Below are 16,108 nucleotides of genomic sequence, written 5' to 3' on the forward strand. Positions count from 1 at the left end.
TATATTATGTGAATGTACATTTAAACATCGAATACTTCAGTTGTAATTTCATTGGTAAAATAAGCAATGCAAAAATATTCGGTTCCCACAATTCAATTCCAAAATATACAGTTTATAAAGTTGATTTTTATAAGTCAGTCACCTGAATTCAATGCATTTACTTTTGCCTCAAAATAAATTTCAAGACACCATCTTCAGTTGGAAACATTCAATGTGTTTAAATGCCATCTTCATAATTCAAGATGTAATATTCAGTCCTTCTATTTTCGCTTTACAAATACACCGCCAAAATTACAGTGGTTTACAATACGGTACAAAATTCAACCTTCTACATCCGGGACCAGCAGGATGAGCAGTGCTGATAGAGTTCTTGTCTAGATTCAGAGTCAGCTGTGAGCGTTTTGTGTTATCGCGGACAAAGTCAGCTACTGTCCTCTCTCTTCAGTCTAGCTAGTTATTAAATTTGCCGGCATCAATTAACGGAATGACGTTTCTTGTGGAAAACGAAAGATCGATCTGCTGGACAGATTTAATATTTATTTAAATGTCACCCATTGTATCAATGTACCTTGTGGGGTCGATACTTTGAAAATGCTTTAAGAACAGCTGTTATCTGTCACATATTTTATGTGACAGACAGCAGCTGTTACTTATCTCCTACTGTAAAATATTTTGCGTTCCGTTTTGAACCAATACCGGATGTGAGTTATCCGTGTTTTTGGATCGGCAAAGTTTATGATTGGGGACTCCACAGGAAGACATTTCTTCAGATGATCACTTGCCCTTCACTATGGAGAATGGCTAGTTCTCCAATGCAGTAATCTCCATTATTTTAATAGTTTCGTCTTCGAATCTGTGCCAAGGGACCAGCCCATGACAGCTAAGCACCTCTTATTATGCAGGTTCTAGATTCCAAATTATGGACCACAGCTCCAAAGACACTTAAAACTAATTTTTTCAAACTCTAGCACAGAAACATTTAGCAGGTAAGCTTACAAACAAAGAACAGTACAACCAAAAATCATGCAATGCCACATAATAGAAAATGACCGTATCAGACATTTTTTTTTCTAAATCGATATGGGTTTAATAACCACTAATTAATGGGCCCACGATAAAACATCCTAAAGGAAATACCAATATGTCCTTTGTTTTGGATTGATCAGCGGGTCTCTTGTAACTACATTGTGCAGTCTTGAACCAGACCAGCCTGACGCATCCTCTTCACATGCAACCCGTAAGCTTAAGGCGAGAGAGTACAACCGTCGTCCAGTCATTTACACAAATATAAATAAAGGCATTCCTTTAGAAAAAAATAACAGGTGCAGTGTTTTCGCAATCCGATTGAAAGCCTCGGGTTCCCTTGTGGGTCGTCCTTTTACTTGCGCTGGTCTCGATCCGCCCATCAACTAAAAAAATGAGAAAAAGGAAACCCAACACAACTAAATGGAAAAAACTCCTGCATTTCAATGCTCTCTTCCCTCTTATCGTCCCAGGAAATAAATTAATAGGTTGTCCGACAACGGGTTGCAGGTGGAATTAATTAGAATTGATACGGAAGCAGGGAGAACCAAAAACACACAGCACACCACAGCTCACAAATTACAAAACACAACCAAATCTTATTTCTCCACTTTCCAAACTGTCTACACATAGTCCACATCTAGCACTTTGTTGTTCAATTTTAATATTTATGAAGTTTAATTATCGGCTGGCAATATCGGCTAAAACTGATACATCTAGATTTTTAACGAATGTTGACACCAAACTTATTTTGCCTACGTTAGCTACTTGTAGGGACCTACTGAGATTCTCATTTGCAAGCTAGCTAGCTAAGGTAGTAGAGATAGGACAACAGCTGACTTTAGGACAGTCATATCCGCGATGATACAATCAAAGACAATCTACCCTTCTGTCCACCGGAGCGACAGAACTCGTAGGCCTACTCGTATGCTCACTGTTCACTCAGGATCTAAAAACAAATTTACTTCCACAGAAGACCCATAAAGCATGGAAGAAGCCTTTCATCAATGAGAAGCAGGGAAGAGCCAGGCTGGAGTTAGGAAAATTTTTTTACACGGGCACGTAACCACAAATAGAGAAATGCGTGAAACAAAGTTTTGCTGCGGTCTCAATTTATGCATGTATAATATATATAATCTGTATTGCAGCAGTCTATATGTATATATTCAGCGGTATATATACTTAACTGTAATAATTTTTTATCGCTGGTATGTTGGATGTATGATTAATTGACAGGTATCAATGATGAGTAGATGCCTTTTCTAGTTAAACGTTTTATCTTTACTCCATCCCAAATTGTGATGCCCCAGAGAAACAACATTTCATGGTTGTCATGTGGCGCTTGCTGTGCAAATGTTTGTGCTCATGTATCCTTACAGGGTGAGATGGCAATAAAGAATCCTGAATTTTTAACCTGTGGTTTGTGGATGTCTCAAGGCTTAGCGGAGTGAAACATGGGTTGAATTCCAGATACAGATGGTTCCGTCCAAAATCATGAAAGCCTGATAGCGTGGACATTTACTGCCAGGATTATCCTCCTCAATCCTTTCATCACACCTTCCCATGTTAATAAATAAATAAAATCAGCTGGCCAGATGTCTTGGTTTTTTGCAGATGGTTTACATGCTTAATCAAATTGTTTTTTTTTGTTTTTTCCCCGGACTGGTTTTGTTTTGATTTCTTTCCTTATCTAGTCCTGCTTACATTCACATATTGTATTACTGATCTTCCTAGGCTGCTTTTCACACTCGCATGAACCTGAATAACACTGATATATTATTTAACATGACACACCTGATGATAATGGCACGCGTTGGGAAGTGGACTTAAATGACATTATTGTCTATCATGGCTGGCCCTCTTTCAGATGCACACCGGTGAGGCACACGCTAAGGGCAAATGTACGGCACAGGGGACACATACAGCACGCATGGGCCTCCTCGTCACTGCCGTCCAGACAGTCGTCATCGCCGTCACACCTCCATGCAGCCCGGATGCAGCGGCGGTTCCGGCACTGGAACTCGTCAGCTAGACAGCGCGGGGGTTCCCCATCTCCAGACGAAGCTTTGGAGGTCATACGATCAAAACATCACATGGGGCCAACTGTTTCGGACTTAACTTGCATATTTCCCACAATTCACTGTAAAACACTGTGAAATGCACCTCCCTGCGTTACTCATAAGTGATATTTACACATTCCTTTGGTAATAACATAACTTCATCAGTAAAAGGCCACTTAAGGTAGAAATCTATACATTATATGCATAATAATATTCCCATCTAGATGGCTCAATGTTTTTCTAAGTCGATATGGGTTAAATGCCCTATTGTCCCATAACAATATGGACAGTTGGGGGATGTGAACCAGAAACCCATAAGGGTGACCAGTTCAACTGTGTGTTCAAACATGCATTATCAAGCAGACGGGGGCCCACCCGAGCAGGAGACGTTGTTCTTCTGGAGGCGCTGGTCATCAGCGCAGGCGCACATGCGCCCCCCCGGCACAGCCAGGCACAGCGTGCTGCAGCCCCCGTAGTTGACACGGCACGCGTTGTCACCTGAGGGAATCAAGGCCTTCAAATTGAGATCTGCGGGAAGCCATGCAGAAACTCACAGGAGACAGAAAGTTCCAGCCTCTCCAGGCAGACCTGTTTTGAGCCCCCCTGAATCATGTGAAGATAAAGACCATCAATACGTCATGAAATAGATGCGGTGTCACTGCAAAGCGGGTTGGGGGCACCACGCGCTCAGAGAGGTAATTGTGATCAGAGTGAATTGCACACTCGGGGACAATACCAGAAAATGGCTTCGGCAAGCCGTCACCCCTTTGTTAGCGTGAAGTACAAGGGTTGCTCTTAAGGCCTAGACGCCAGGGTGATTCCAGACGCTGGGCCTGAACCAATGAGATAAAGGCCTTTGTTTTGGTGGGAGCCAATCAATAGCACTCAGCAGCAGAGCGATCCAATTAATCTTCATGGCGTTTTGGGCTCCGGCCAGATAAATTGCCTTTTCTGATACATAAAATTCTTTGACAGGAATCGAGCCAGCCATCCAGCTCTCCTTTTCTTTTATGAGGCTCTGTGCATTTAAGCTCTGATTAATTTAGTGCATTTCCTTGTAAACAATTCTAATGCCTGCTTGCCTGCCTGGTAGAAACTCTGTAAAAAGCAAACGTTTTTGTAGCTCGTTGTCCGAATTGTCCCATTATTTTCACACCTGCATGAGAATAATAGGTTAGAATTCACCTGGACTATTAATTCCAGGTGGGCTAATGTGTCATTTTAAGGACGTGAGGAAAAAGCTTGTGCAAACACAAAAATGCATAAACAATTGCAAAAAAACACGGGAAAGCAAACACGTACAAACACACACAAACAAAAGCAACCACACAGGAATACTGAATACTCAGAACAAGACACACAAGCAAAAAGAAAACACACAGTAAAACACATAATAATGCCAACACACACTAAAACACAAACCGAAGCAAACACACAGGAGAGCAAACATACAGTAAAACACACAAACAAAAGACAAAACACAGGAAGATTGAACACACAGAACAACACAAAACAAAAAGAAAATACGCAATAAACACACACAATAAAGCAGACACACTAAGGCTACGTTCACACTGCAGGACAAATGCGGGCCAAATCAGATTTTTTGCCCATATGAGACTCAGATCGCATTTTTTCATGACAATGTGAACAGCACAAGTCACATGGAATCCGATTTTTTCAATTCTGATTCGGGCCACTTCAGCATGTGGTCATAAATCGGATACAGGTCTGATTTTTTGCAATGTGACCTCAGTCTGAATAGTGAAATCGGAATTCATGCGAATTTTACGTCACTCTTGATTGACATTCGTCACAATTCTGCGCAGGCGGAAGTCATCATATGTCTCCGTCAGAGTGCCAAACATGGAGGAGAGCACAGAAGTTGGCCAGTGGAGGGACAGTGAGGTGCTGGATTTAATAAGTATTTGGGGAGATAAATCTGTTCAGGCAAAACTAGAAGGTTCATATCGTAACTGGGCAGTTTTCTAATCAATAAAGTGACGTCTTTGTTTTTGCGCGTGCACGTCATTGTGTCTTTGTTGTTTTGTGCGCACGCGGGTCAGTTCAGTATAGTGAACCATTCACATTGAAATCTGATATTGCCCACACTAAAAAGAGTAATGTGAACAGGCAAACAAAAAATCCGATCTGTGCAGGAAATCAGAATTGAGCATTAAGCCCTGCAGTGTGAACCTAGCCTAAAACATACAAAAGCAGAAACATATACAGCACAAAAAGCAAACATAATGCACACAAAACACACAGGCCTCATTCCGGTGAGTCAACTATGACAAGAGTAAGAAAAACAAGACAAAAATGTTTTTGCTTCCACTTAAGGCTGCACCTCACAAAAAATGGTGGGGGAGAGTGTAATAAGACTGGGTTTCTCACTGCCGTTCTGCACTGAGCCCCAGTGTGAGGAAGGGGGCTTAAAGCTCATCCCTAACTGTAAGCACTGCCACCCCAGCACCATACAGCACTGGTCATTTATGGGATTATAGGACACGCCCCCCCTCCCTCCCACCCTGCTGCCTATTCCCTGCACCCTGGTTCACGACTGTTCCCTCAGACTGAGCTACTTTGTGGTTCAGGAAGGGGTTGCAATCTAATGACAAATTAATTAGGCCTGCGTGTTCAGCCCCCATAGGAGAACCATGCAATAATTCCCTTTGTAACATGATACAACATGTGCTGAAGAGCTAAATTGGATTATTAATCGATGATACTCATTTATTTAATGCAATTCATGTCTCATTTTAGCTACAAATCCTTCAACATGCATAATGATTCCCTTTTAAATTACTCCATTAGTCAAGATGACTCAGTATTTTTGGACGGGCATGTCATCAGGGTTGAAGGCGACAGCTGACGTGTCCATGATGGACGAGCGATCGGTGGGTGGGGCCTGCGACTCCGCAAGAGACAACCCCTATTAAGCCTAATCAGAGAGAAATGTGCCCACTGAGCCAGGTACATAAAAGCAACACATCAGTAGAGGTGTGGATATAATTGGGTTTTTCAAAATGTGCAAATAAGCCAATGGTATCCATTGCCAGAACCTAGATCACCAAACCTGAGTTTTAAAAAGGGCGCTTTGTCTGCCCATCACATTTATACCCGTTAGGATGATCGCCGTGTAGCTGATGCCCGAGTGCATCATTGCACTATTTTCAGGAGCAAATATGATTCAGGGCTGTTTATGCAACAAATAAATGGCACGGTGAGGTTTAATACCAAACCAAGAAGAGAAACAGGGCTTAGACTTAACCCTACTGCTTCAAAAATATAATTTTCCTAGATTCTACAATTTAAAATTGCTGTTCATTCCTTTGTAAAATAATCAATACCAAACTGTGTGCACACCTTGCTAGCTGTTTGGAGCCCAACTGCAGCTTTTTTTTTTTTAAAAGTAGTTTTTCTGGTTATTTTTCAATTCTTTCACCCAACAATTCCAGTCCTACTAATTCCGTTACACTCACACGCCTCACAGACACAAAAGCAGGAGGAGTAAACAGACAATCGGCCATAACCCACAGCTGTAAACCTCCATAATCATTTCACCAAATGTTCTACGTGTATCCCAGATAATCAGGCAGGAGGCCCTTTTCCCATGAGCCTTCACTGAGCTTCACAGGCCATCTGTGGCCTCAGAGACACACTATGCCCGCATCTGAGGAAGGTTATGGATGTTACCTTGCTGCCTTTCGGCGTCGTAGACTTGAAGGCCAAAGAGAGGTGGCCTCTCGCTCCTCAGCAGAGTCACGTTACCCGAAGACATGTCCAGTTGGAAAATAGAGGCGTTCATGTAATCAGTCCAGAAGACGTGGTTCCGGTACACCGAGATCCCATAGGGGTGGTTTAATTCCCGACCATTATACACCACCTATGCAGAGAGCAAACTTGCCAGTTTCAAAGGGGGGGTTATGCAAATGAGCATTAAGTCAGATCTTTGCACAAATGTCATTTGGTTCGGTTGTTAGGTTTGTAATGAAACAGCTGAATAATCCAGTGCTGAAATATGTTGTTCATTATCTGGAGCACTAATGTCAGACCTCTGTAATGGCTTACCATTCTTCCAGTGCCATTGAGGAAAATCTTCTCGATGTGGTCATAGTAGGCATCACACCAGTACATGGTGCTGGTTCCGTGGTCCAAGGAGAGACCGTTGGGCCACAATATGTTTGATGTGACGAATACCTGTCGGTTGGACCCATCCATCCACGCTTTTTCTATCCTTCCGATGCTATCATTGACTTCATCCTCTTCCCAGTCCGTCCAGTACATCCAACTGACAAAGACAGGAAGCAGTTGAAAATGCAAAATAGTAGTTAAAGATCTAGCCATTCACTGAGTTCTCATTTTCCTCCATAAATCCCATTTTTCCATAACAATCCCGCAGCTGACAATAAGCACCTTTCTGGTGGAGCTAGAGGGGATACCCTGGATCATCACACCCCCCCCCCCCCCCCCCGCACAGAGAGCACAATCATAATAATACACCACCAGGGGGCCCATCAACCATAAAATAACACAGTTCATGTCTAAAACCAGTATTAATGCCCCAATTCGCCCTCAAGATGGTAATCTCAGCCACCTGCAGTACTCAAAAGGCTTGTGATTTTTAAAATGGTTTTCATCAGTTGATAGTGTTCAGGGACATAAAGCAATAATTCAAGTAATTGCTTAGATAGGTAATTAAATACTACATATAACCTATAACCAACCCTCCCAAACTTGTGCTTTAGCTTTTTTGCTATTTGAAAAGAACCAAACAAGTTCAAGACAACAAGAGCAAGCCAAGGACTTTGGAGACAAAAGGAAGATGTATTCTGCAAGAACAAAGCTGATTAAAAATTCAAATACAGACTCAGCTATTAAACTGCCAAACATATACCTAATTTCATTTTCTGATAATAAAATAGTCTAATTAAGAAAAATTTATCGGATGGGTCCTCACTCTACCTCGAACACGCCCATTACACAACCCTTCACATGACAGTAGGAATTGGCCTCTCTTTGTTCCCAGGGATTTCCGTGTGACCCCATGAATACTGTAAATCACACTGGGGAGCATGTGACTGGCAGCCCCCTCCACTAAGAGACTGTCCAAAAAAACAGAAAAACTGTATCAGAGGCAGCAAATCACTGGGTGCTAATCCCACGTATTATCGTGTCAGCACAGCTAGGAGGTGACAGACACAGAATGACAGACACTTTGTGTGCTGCATGCTTGTGCCAAGAACAAAACCTGCCACTTCAGAAGGCAGCTAAAAGAATAAATGCAGAAAAACCCTTCCGTAGTTGATGTGGCAGTTTCTTGAAAACTGTCCCTCAGCTTCCTGACCTTGCAAATAAACACGATCATGAAACAGAATTAATAATAAAACAACTCGAGAATATACCACACTCATAAACAGGGTGGGCGTCCATCTGTCATGTGAGGATGAGGAGATCTTCTAGAGAGAACTAGGGGGTGCTCTGCTGGAATCTGGCTGGGCTCAGCCAGGGTCGGACACAAAGAAACATTACGTGATCCATTCCTATACTATGGTTTCATGTGAGGAGAAGGATGGTTCATATCCTAAGGGCTCCCCAGAAAGAACAGGAATGACAGAAAACCTCTCCATCCTGCAGCTGTGTGGTTCTTTAAAGACCCGTTCCTTCTCTCCCAAATTCAGGTCCATCCAGCCATGACTGACTCTGCTGTAGCTGTTGCTAGCCCCATAATGGATGCATCAACATGTCCAGAAAACAAACAGAAGGAAAGGAAGAAGGAGGTAGAAAGGGGAAAGTGAAGTTTGGAAGGTCTGTCAGAAAGACGGTCCAGAGTACTGGCATCCGGACGACTCTGAGCTTTTTGCGAGATAACAGAGAAATCGGCACATCTGTGGTGCGAACACCAGCAGGTCTGTGCTCACTGAAATGGAAAAATACTCACCGGCTGCAAGACAACTTAAAAACATCTTGTCAAAGGCAGAAATTATGCATAATATTATATAGTAGCGATGCACAACACATCGATTAACATACCCATATCAGCCAGTGTTCATTTAAAATCAAGACACCGGCCCAATGTATCACATTTTGTGGTCTGGACACTGACTGCTACTGCACCACAACAGAATGCCCACCTAGATCCCGATTTTGATTTTCACTGGACTTCATTTAGGCCACAGCGTCCACATTAAAAACACATCTCAGCGTAACGCTGAATTTCACAATCTACCGAATGCATCAGCAAGTTGCTAACAATCAATTAAGAAAACCACCGTCAACGTGGTGTGCAAGCCGAACCCCTGCGCCCACATAGAAGAAGTGTGCCGATATTTCAAGAATAACAAGGGCGTCGGGCCCTCATCCAGGCCCTTCGGCTACATGGATCTCCTTCCATCCAGGACGATAATGAGATTGGCTGCAGGCCACAAATCCCACCTCATTATTTCCCAAAGCAATTTCGTGCAGAAGATCCACTACCAGTACGCCATATGTGTGTATATATATCCCCTGTGTGCCAGAACACGGAGGATATAACGACAATATAACTAATGTGAGTCTGGGCCATGGAGACATCCAGGTAAGACATGACAGGAAGTCGCTTAGTTACGAAAACACAGCTTTACTTTAAATCCCTGTCATGACTCCAGCGCTGACTGGATGGGATACGCTGCCAGTCGTCCCTCTCCCCCGACAAGAAGGTACATGGATTTTCGCGGTACCCCTCATAGAGTACGTCACGCCCATCTCCCATCTGCTGCCTGTCTGCCACAATTTGATCAGAGGTGATGACACCAGTCTCTGCCCACTACACGCCTTATTTTATGAAGGATTTACTTGACTGCCCTTCCAGGTGACAGACAATTTTATATTTTTCCCCAAATCCCACCTGTTTCTTTCCTCATCATTTTCCTTCCCCCATCTGTTCAAACACCTTTTGACAATTTTTCAGTGACAATTTTGTATGTATGAACTGTTATACAAACTTTTTGACTGATTGATTCACAAAAGAATCAATCCCAGCCATGCAGCTCATAGGAAATGGTCAGTGTATCGAGACTCAAGTGGACAAACAATCTAATACGTAATGCCAATCATAAACAGTCATTAAAGAACTATATATAAACCTTAAAAATTCTGGCAATCCAAGGTTATCGTGTAAATAGAAAGATTTCAGACGTACCAGTGGATAGGGTCCACCACGATGGCTCTGGGATGAGACATATCTCCTTCCAGAAGTGTCTTCCTGGTTTGGGACGCTCTCTCCAGTCGGGCCACGCTGATGGTTTTCCGATAGCCATCGTTCGTCCAGTACAGGTTGTTCCCGATCCAGTCCACGGAAATTCCCTCCACATTATCGAGGTCTATAACAGCAGGTAAATAGCTCCACTGTAGCGCAACTACACCGGTGCAATCTATCACTGTCTGCATGGGGCCCTTTTTACGCTTCACACCCCAAAGCATTTTTTTACGAGAGATTAATCAATTGTTCCGGTTAAAAAAAACAAAGAATATGCAAATAATGCTGCTTACACAAACACATTTGCGCGACAGAGGTTGACCCCATTCTAGAGAACCTCTTCACTCTGTTCTTTGCAAGGTGTAATAAAACATGCATTGAAGGTCTTAATTAATCATGGAACAGAGGAGGTACCGTACAAATTTCCGGCCAGATTTGGAGGTCCAGTCAAAAAAAGAACACCATGCATAAACAACCATACATCAAGAACACTCTAAGATGTACATACTCCCCAACACGATCGTTAGGTATGTAGGCCATGTGTTTTACATTTATGACTTCCCCTCCCTTTCCTCATCGCCTCCAAGGATGGACCCGACGCCCACCATCTTTGAGTATCGTCTCCCGCCCGCTTCCATCGATCCTCTGACGGCCAATCAGAAAGCTGGTGGTGTCGGCAAAGTAGATGTAGCCAGCCTCGGCGTGAAAGTCCAGTGCCCGTGGGTTGACAAGCTCCTCGATCGGCACCATGTGCTCGTCCCCAGACTTGACATTCATGTCCAGGCCTCGGATGAGTCCCGGTCGGCCTTTCCCGTAGAATAGGAACAGCTCGCTTTTGAGCTCTGCGAGGGCAACACAAACACCACAAACATGTCCACCAGACTTAGTTACCCAATTTACCCCAGTGTCTAATTAATCGGCACGATTAATGCGCCTTCAACCTGGGACTAAGCGTGAAACCTGTTCCTGGGCAAAGTGAATGCGAAGCCTGAAGACTATGCTCATTACATTACCTTAATTAAAAGAAGTGTTAGTTTGATTCGATAAGAGCCAATCAGTCAATCACGCCAGTCTGTTTGGGACAGTCTGCGGTTTCTGCGAACATCTCTGACTGGTTAAGTAAAAAGCGACTTTGGGATACATGCATTTGTTCTGGCGTAGGACGTTTTTTTCACAATTTGTTGTTAGATGCCAGTGGAACAAGTCACATTATTGCCAGGCTAATTAACCCTGAGGTACGTTAACAAAGGCGGGGGGGCATACTTAGCCCAGGCTGATGATACCCAGGGGAATCTTTTGTCGGACAGAAATGAAGATCAGCAGCACACAACCCATACAGGAGGCACTGATCTTCACATATGAGGAGATCTGAATTCCCTCAGTAGGGCTCTGCTCACGAGAAATAGATTAACTGGTTTTATTAATTAATTTTTTAAAGAATTTACTTAACAGGGGATATGACAGAGACTGACAGACAGAGAGGCTGACTGAGACCAGAACGTTCATCATTAGACGTGATATTCCTGGAGTGTGCACAGCACACACCGCGATTTGCTGGCCAGAAAAATGAAACCTGCTCCCCAAGAAACAATCTTCTGTTACATGTTTCTGTATTAAACACAAAGCAACACAATTACTAGAGAGGGATGCGGTGAATGTTGTTCACCACAGAGAAGCTTTTGAGAGTTCGGGCGTGATACGAACGAAACTGCATTTCACTCACTGATATTTCAGGTAACTCAGCATCTGACTTTGGGCAGGGAGAGATGGACCAAAGGTCATATCTCGGTATTTTTAGGCAGAACAGTGATACGCAATATATCTTGGTATTTTCTATGAAGTGGCCTAAATGTTTATTTTTAAGTCTATGGCACATGTGAGATGTCACAAACACTTATTAAAGCAGAGTGTGGTCAAAACAAAATGCAAATACAGTTTGCAAATATACAACTGCAAAAAGTCAATATAGATGTGTTCTTTATTCCAAACAGAAATCTCAAAATAAATTATGCCTATATCTGTGTTGCATGGGTCAAGTAACGCAGCTACAACATATAAATGTTTCGCTCCACTATGTCACCAACAGTCATTTTTCCTCAGTTTATGACATTGCTCTCAAAACAAAAGGTGAATGTTTAGGGACAAAAAATATATATATTTAAATTGTAAATTTAAAATCTATTTGGCAAATAACTCTAAAAACAAGCCTGACAACAATTTAAAGTACACTTAAAACTGGAAAGAACCCTATTTCAAGGTATAAGCCTTCAATAAAAAACAAATCTTGCAATTAGTGATTTTTTTACCCTCTGAGCCATCTCGCAATTTCGAAAACAAAATGAACCAAATAATAATGATTCCTGTCCTTTCCCCACCATCACCTTCCCCATAATTTTAGCTGTGAATTCTGAGATTCTGTGCTACGTCACAACTGAAGGCCCTGTGTTCTCTACAACCAGAAAGGAATACTATAGGTCTCAATTAGAAATCCTTCCTCATACTATTTTATGGCACAATAAAAGTATATCAATACAAATGGTACTGTTTCATCCTACATCTCAATATACTGCCCAGCCCTAGGTTAACTCTTTGATTATACTTCTAAAGAAAAAGATCCAATTAACACATAAACGTCAGTGTTCTCATGCTTAATGATGTCAGTCTAAGATGATTTCAAAGCAGAATAGAACGGTAGTGACTCTTTTGGCCTCGGTGTGTCACCCTGACCCAGTTAAGGGACATTTACCCTGCCAGTTTGTCAGCAAATTCAGCTATTTATTTCCATCTCACTGTACCGTGTTTCCAGGCCCTGAAATAACAGCCTAATGTGCGGCGTGTTTCCTGTGATGGATCGCTTTAAGGAAACTCAACCATCATTTATCCAGACATCAATACCTCATCTCCCTCGGCCTGCCAGACGGCTCGAACGACGGCCAAGAACAAATTGCCTCGACGGCAGCGGGGAATAATGTGCACTGACTTTTGCAGGATCGCCCGTCGCTCCCGAGGGTGAAGCCCGTCCGGCATCGGCAGGTCCGGGACTTGTAGCTGCCGCTGAGTAGGCAGACGTGACCGCAGCCCCCCGGTTTCCCGTATGGGTCGGCCTCACAGGCATGGGTCCGGGCTGCGGGGAGGGACAAGAGTGCACCACACGGCTAACGCAGCATGCGCCACTAGACAGTTAGCCATGCCTCACAGCCATACAGTTAGCCATGCGACAAAGCACGGCGGTTAGCGGCACGCTCTGTTAGCCTCTGGCATTCATTTACATTTCACGGCTTTAATGAGCGGAAGGTTCCGGAACATGCAAGGCACCAGTGAACACACACTCCGCCGCTGGCGAAAGATGCAAATTACTAAAAGCTGATATCAGATGTCCTTTTCTGGGATGAAAAGGTCACTGCTTTATGTATTTATACAAGCTGATATTTACCTAAGCAATTAAGCAAAGAGCCCTGGTCAGATTGGCAATGCAGCATCCTCCTTGCGGCTCGTGCTGGGAACGCAAGGTCTGCATGTTCACACACCCACCCATGCAGCATTACTCACCTGTAGGCTGGGTCAGTCTGTGCTGGACCCGTATCATGCGGGCGTCTCCCACAACAGGAAAGGTGAGCACCTCGGTGCCGTTAAACCGGTTTATTTGAAGAATGTCTGCTTTCGGGCCTCCAGAAGGTTCTGAGCGCACCGCAAACAAGAATTCTTCAAAGAGCGTTAATCCATGAAGGTATGAAACCTGGGAATGAGAGGAACAGGAGAAAAAAATAACGTCTAGCCAGGGCATGAAAATGCCTTCGGCATATGAACTAAACCATTTCCAAAGACACCAAAGAGCTCTTTCAGTTCAATCTGATGCTCTTCTTTAATCCACAGTGAGCAGATGTTTTTAGATACTGTTTTAAAGAACTTCTCGAACATACAGCATACATGAAAAAACACTTGGAAGTACATGCAAGGCTTGCTGTAATCCTGCAGGTCTGTCCAGCAGGACAAGCGACAGTTCAGATATACAGTATATTTGAAATCTATTGTCCTGGTAACAAGAAAAAGAGTTTGCTGTTGTATAATGGTTTTATTCAATGGACATCTCCTTTGTAATCATCTGGAAGTCCTTAAGTGTGCTCCATGAGGACCACAATACCTCTACACAAAGACTCTCATAAGACAAATGAGGTTGGGGTCTAGGTCATATTTTTCCTAGACTTGGGTCTAGGAAAAATAAACCACGTATCAGGTCAAATTGCCCTTAGGAATCTCTAACACCAAAATGCGACAGTTGTCTGTTAGAATCGGAGAACAGCTACTGCCCGTCCAGTGACACTGTCTAATTAAAAAACCATGGATTGGATATGCTAAAATATTGGCAGTTTTCCACAGCCACCAAGAACCGAACCATACCCAAGCCATACCGCAAACTGGCAGTTTTCCATTGTAAAGTATGTGAGCCACACCCGATCCATAACCGTGCTGACATGGGGCCAAACGTGTGACCAAACCAACAAACCAAGCTAGTTGTGTCACCACGATCTGATTGATCGAAATTCAGGAAGTTACCGATATTCTGCATTGTTGTGCATAGATTATCTTAAGGAAAATAGGGCATATTCTATTAGGGCTGCTGCGATTAGTCGACGTAGTCAATGACTTTGACGCTGAAAACGTGCCATCAATATATTAATGAAATTATCTTTATGATTTCTAAAATGTTTCAATTCATTATAGCAAATGTTTTCCTTTAATATCACTACATAGTAGTTCAAATTATGACAAAACAAAAAGTTGGTTTTACACTATGTTAAGTTCAATGACATACTACAGGGGCACTGACGCTATGCATGAGCACCTGAATAGAAAATGCTCAGGCACTATTCTGGACTGCCAGAATAAGCAAAACCACAATAAGTGTTATCTATTCATGTTTATTAAATTGCGATTAGTTACAGAGAGCTGTTAATATCTTTTGTCCTAGTAGCTGCTAAATACACTCATTATTAAAGTCATTAAGTTGTTTGCCGGCTACCTTAGAATCTCCTTTGAATAAGTGTTTGAGAAAATATTTAGGGTAATATCTGGGCTTATTCTATGTCAGTGTGTGTTTTCGTGTGCGTTTGGCTTGTTGGGACCAGTTTTATTACTGTAAAATAAAACTGACAGGGCTCCAGATGGCGACTAAAATGGTCGCCAATGCGACTTGATTTTCTATTTTGCGACTAGTTTTTTCATTCTAGTCGCCGGTGGCGACTCTCCCTCTCAATCTAAGAAAAGTTTTAAAATTAAAGCAGCAGAAACGGCTTTTAATTTTGTGCGGACACTCTCAGCCCGCGTCTACCTTTCCTATAACACTATCACGTGATTAAAACCAAACCTAAGGGAGGCATCATCTGACACGCCCACTCTGCTTCAAATGTCATCTCGCTAACTGCTGCGATAAGGGATCCGAAATAGAAGAGAATCGGGCCACGACTACTCCTCTAATTCCGTCCTAACTTTCCACGTAACACGCCAAATGTTCTAAGTTTCCATGTAACACGCGAAATGGCCAAACGAAAAATTTCTGACTTTTTCTCAGTGCCCACTAGTCCAAATCCTGCCTTGTCTACTTCTGAACGAACCGAAGATAATTCAGTCAGTGGGTTATCTGAGGTACAGCCACCGGCGTCCGGAAATGTACAGTTATTAAAGAATGACAACTCCGTCCCGTTAGCAAAGTCTTCTGCGCCCGCAGCTCCGACGCCTGGAAGACAGTTTAAAGCGGCTTGGTTACTGGAGTTCGTTTGGTTACGGTATG

The 16,108-nt window shown here is 42.9% G+C and overlaps 1 protein-coding gene across 9 annotated transcripts in view; it reads right to left on the reverse strand.

The window, feature by feature from the left end:
• The window catches only part of LOC111856674 (low-density lipoprotein receptor-related protein 1B-like), a 276,774-nt gene that overhangs the window by 151,586 nt on the left and 109,080 nt on the right, over positions 1–16,108 (reverse strand). For all 9 annotated transcript variants that reach the window (XR_011993593.1, XM_072717420.1, XM_023836816.2 and 6 more), the window contains 8 exons: positions 13,870–14,056; positions 13,301–13,444; positions 10,926–11,162; positions 10,264–10,444; positions 7,155–7,374; positions 6,780–6,969; positions 3,459–3,581; positions 2,947–3,087 (listed from right to left, as the gene is read on the reverse strand). Coding sequence is in view for 8 of the 9 variants with exons in the window: in XM_072717420.1 (XP_072573521.1) it covers positions 2,947–3,087; positions 3,459–3,581; positions 6,780–6,969; positions 7,155–7,374; positions 10,264–10,444; positions 10,926–11,162; positions 13,301–13,444; positions 13,870–14,056 (1,423 nt within the window). In the remaining variant the exon portion in view is untranslated. The remainder of the gene's footprint in view (positions 1–2,946; positions 3,088–3,458; positions 3,582–6,779; positions 6,970–7,154; positions 7,375–10,263; positions 10,445–10,925; positions 11,163–13,300; positions 13,445–13,869; positions 14,057–16,108) is intronic.

This window comes from Paramormyrops kingsleyae, chromosome 1 (assembly GCF_048594095.1).
Source record: "Paramormyrops kingsleyae isolate MSU_618 chromosome 1, PKINGS_0.4, whole genome shotgun sequence".
NCBI classification, from domain to species: domain Eukaryota; kingdom Metazoa; phylum Chordata; class Actinopteri; order Osteoglossiformes; family Mormyridae; genus Paramormyrops; species Paramormyrops kingsleyae.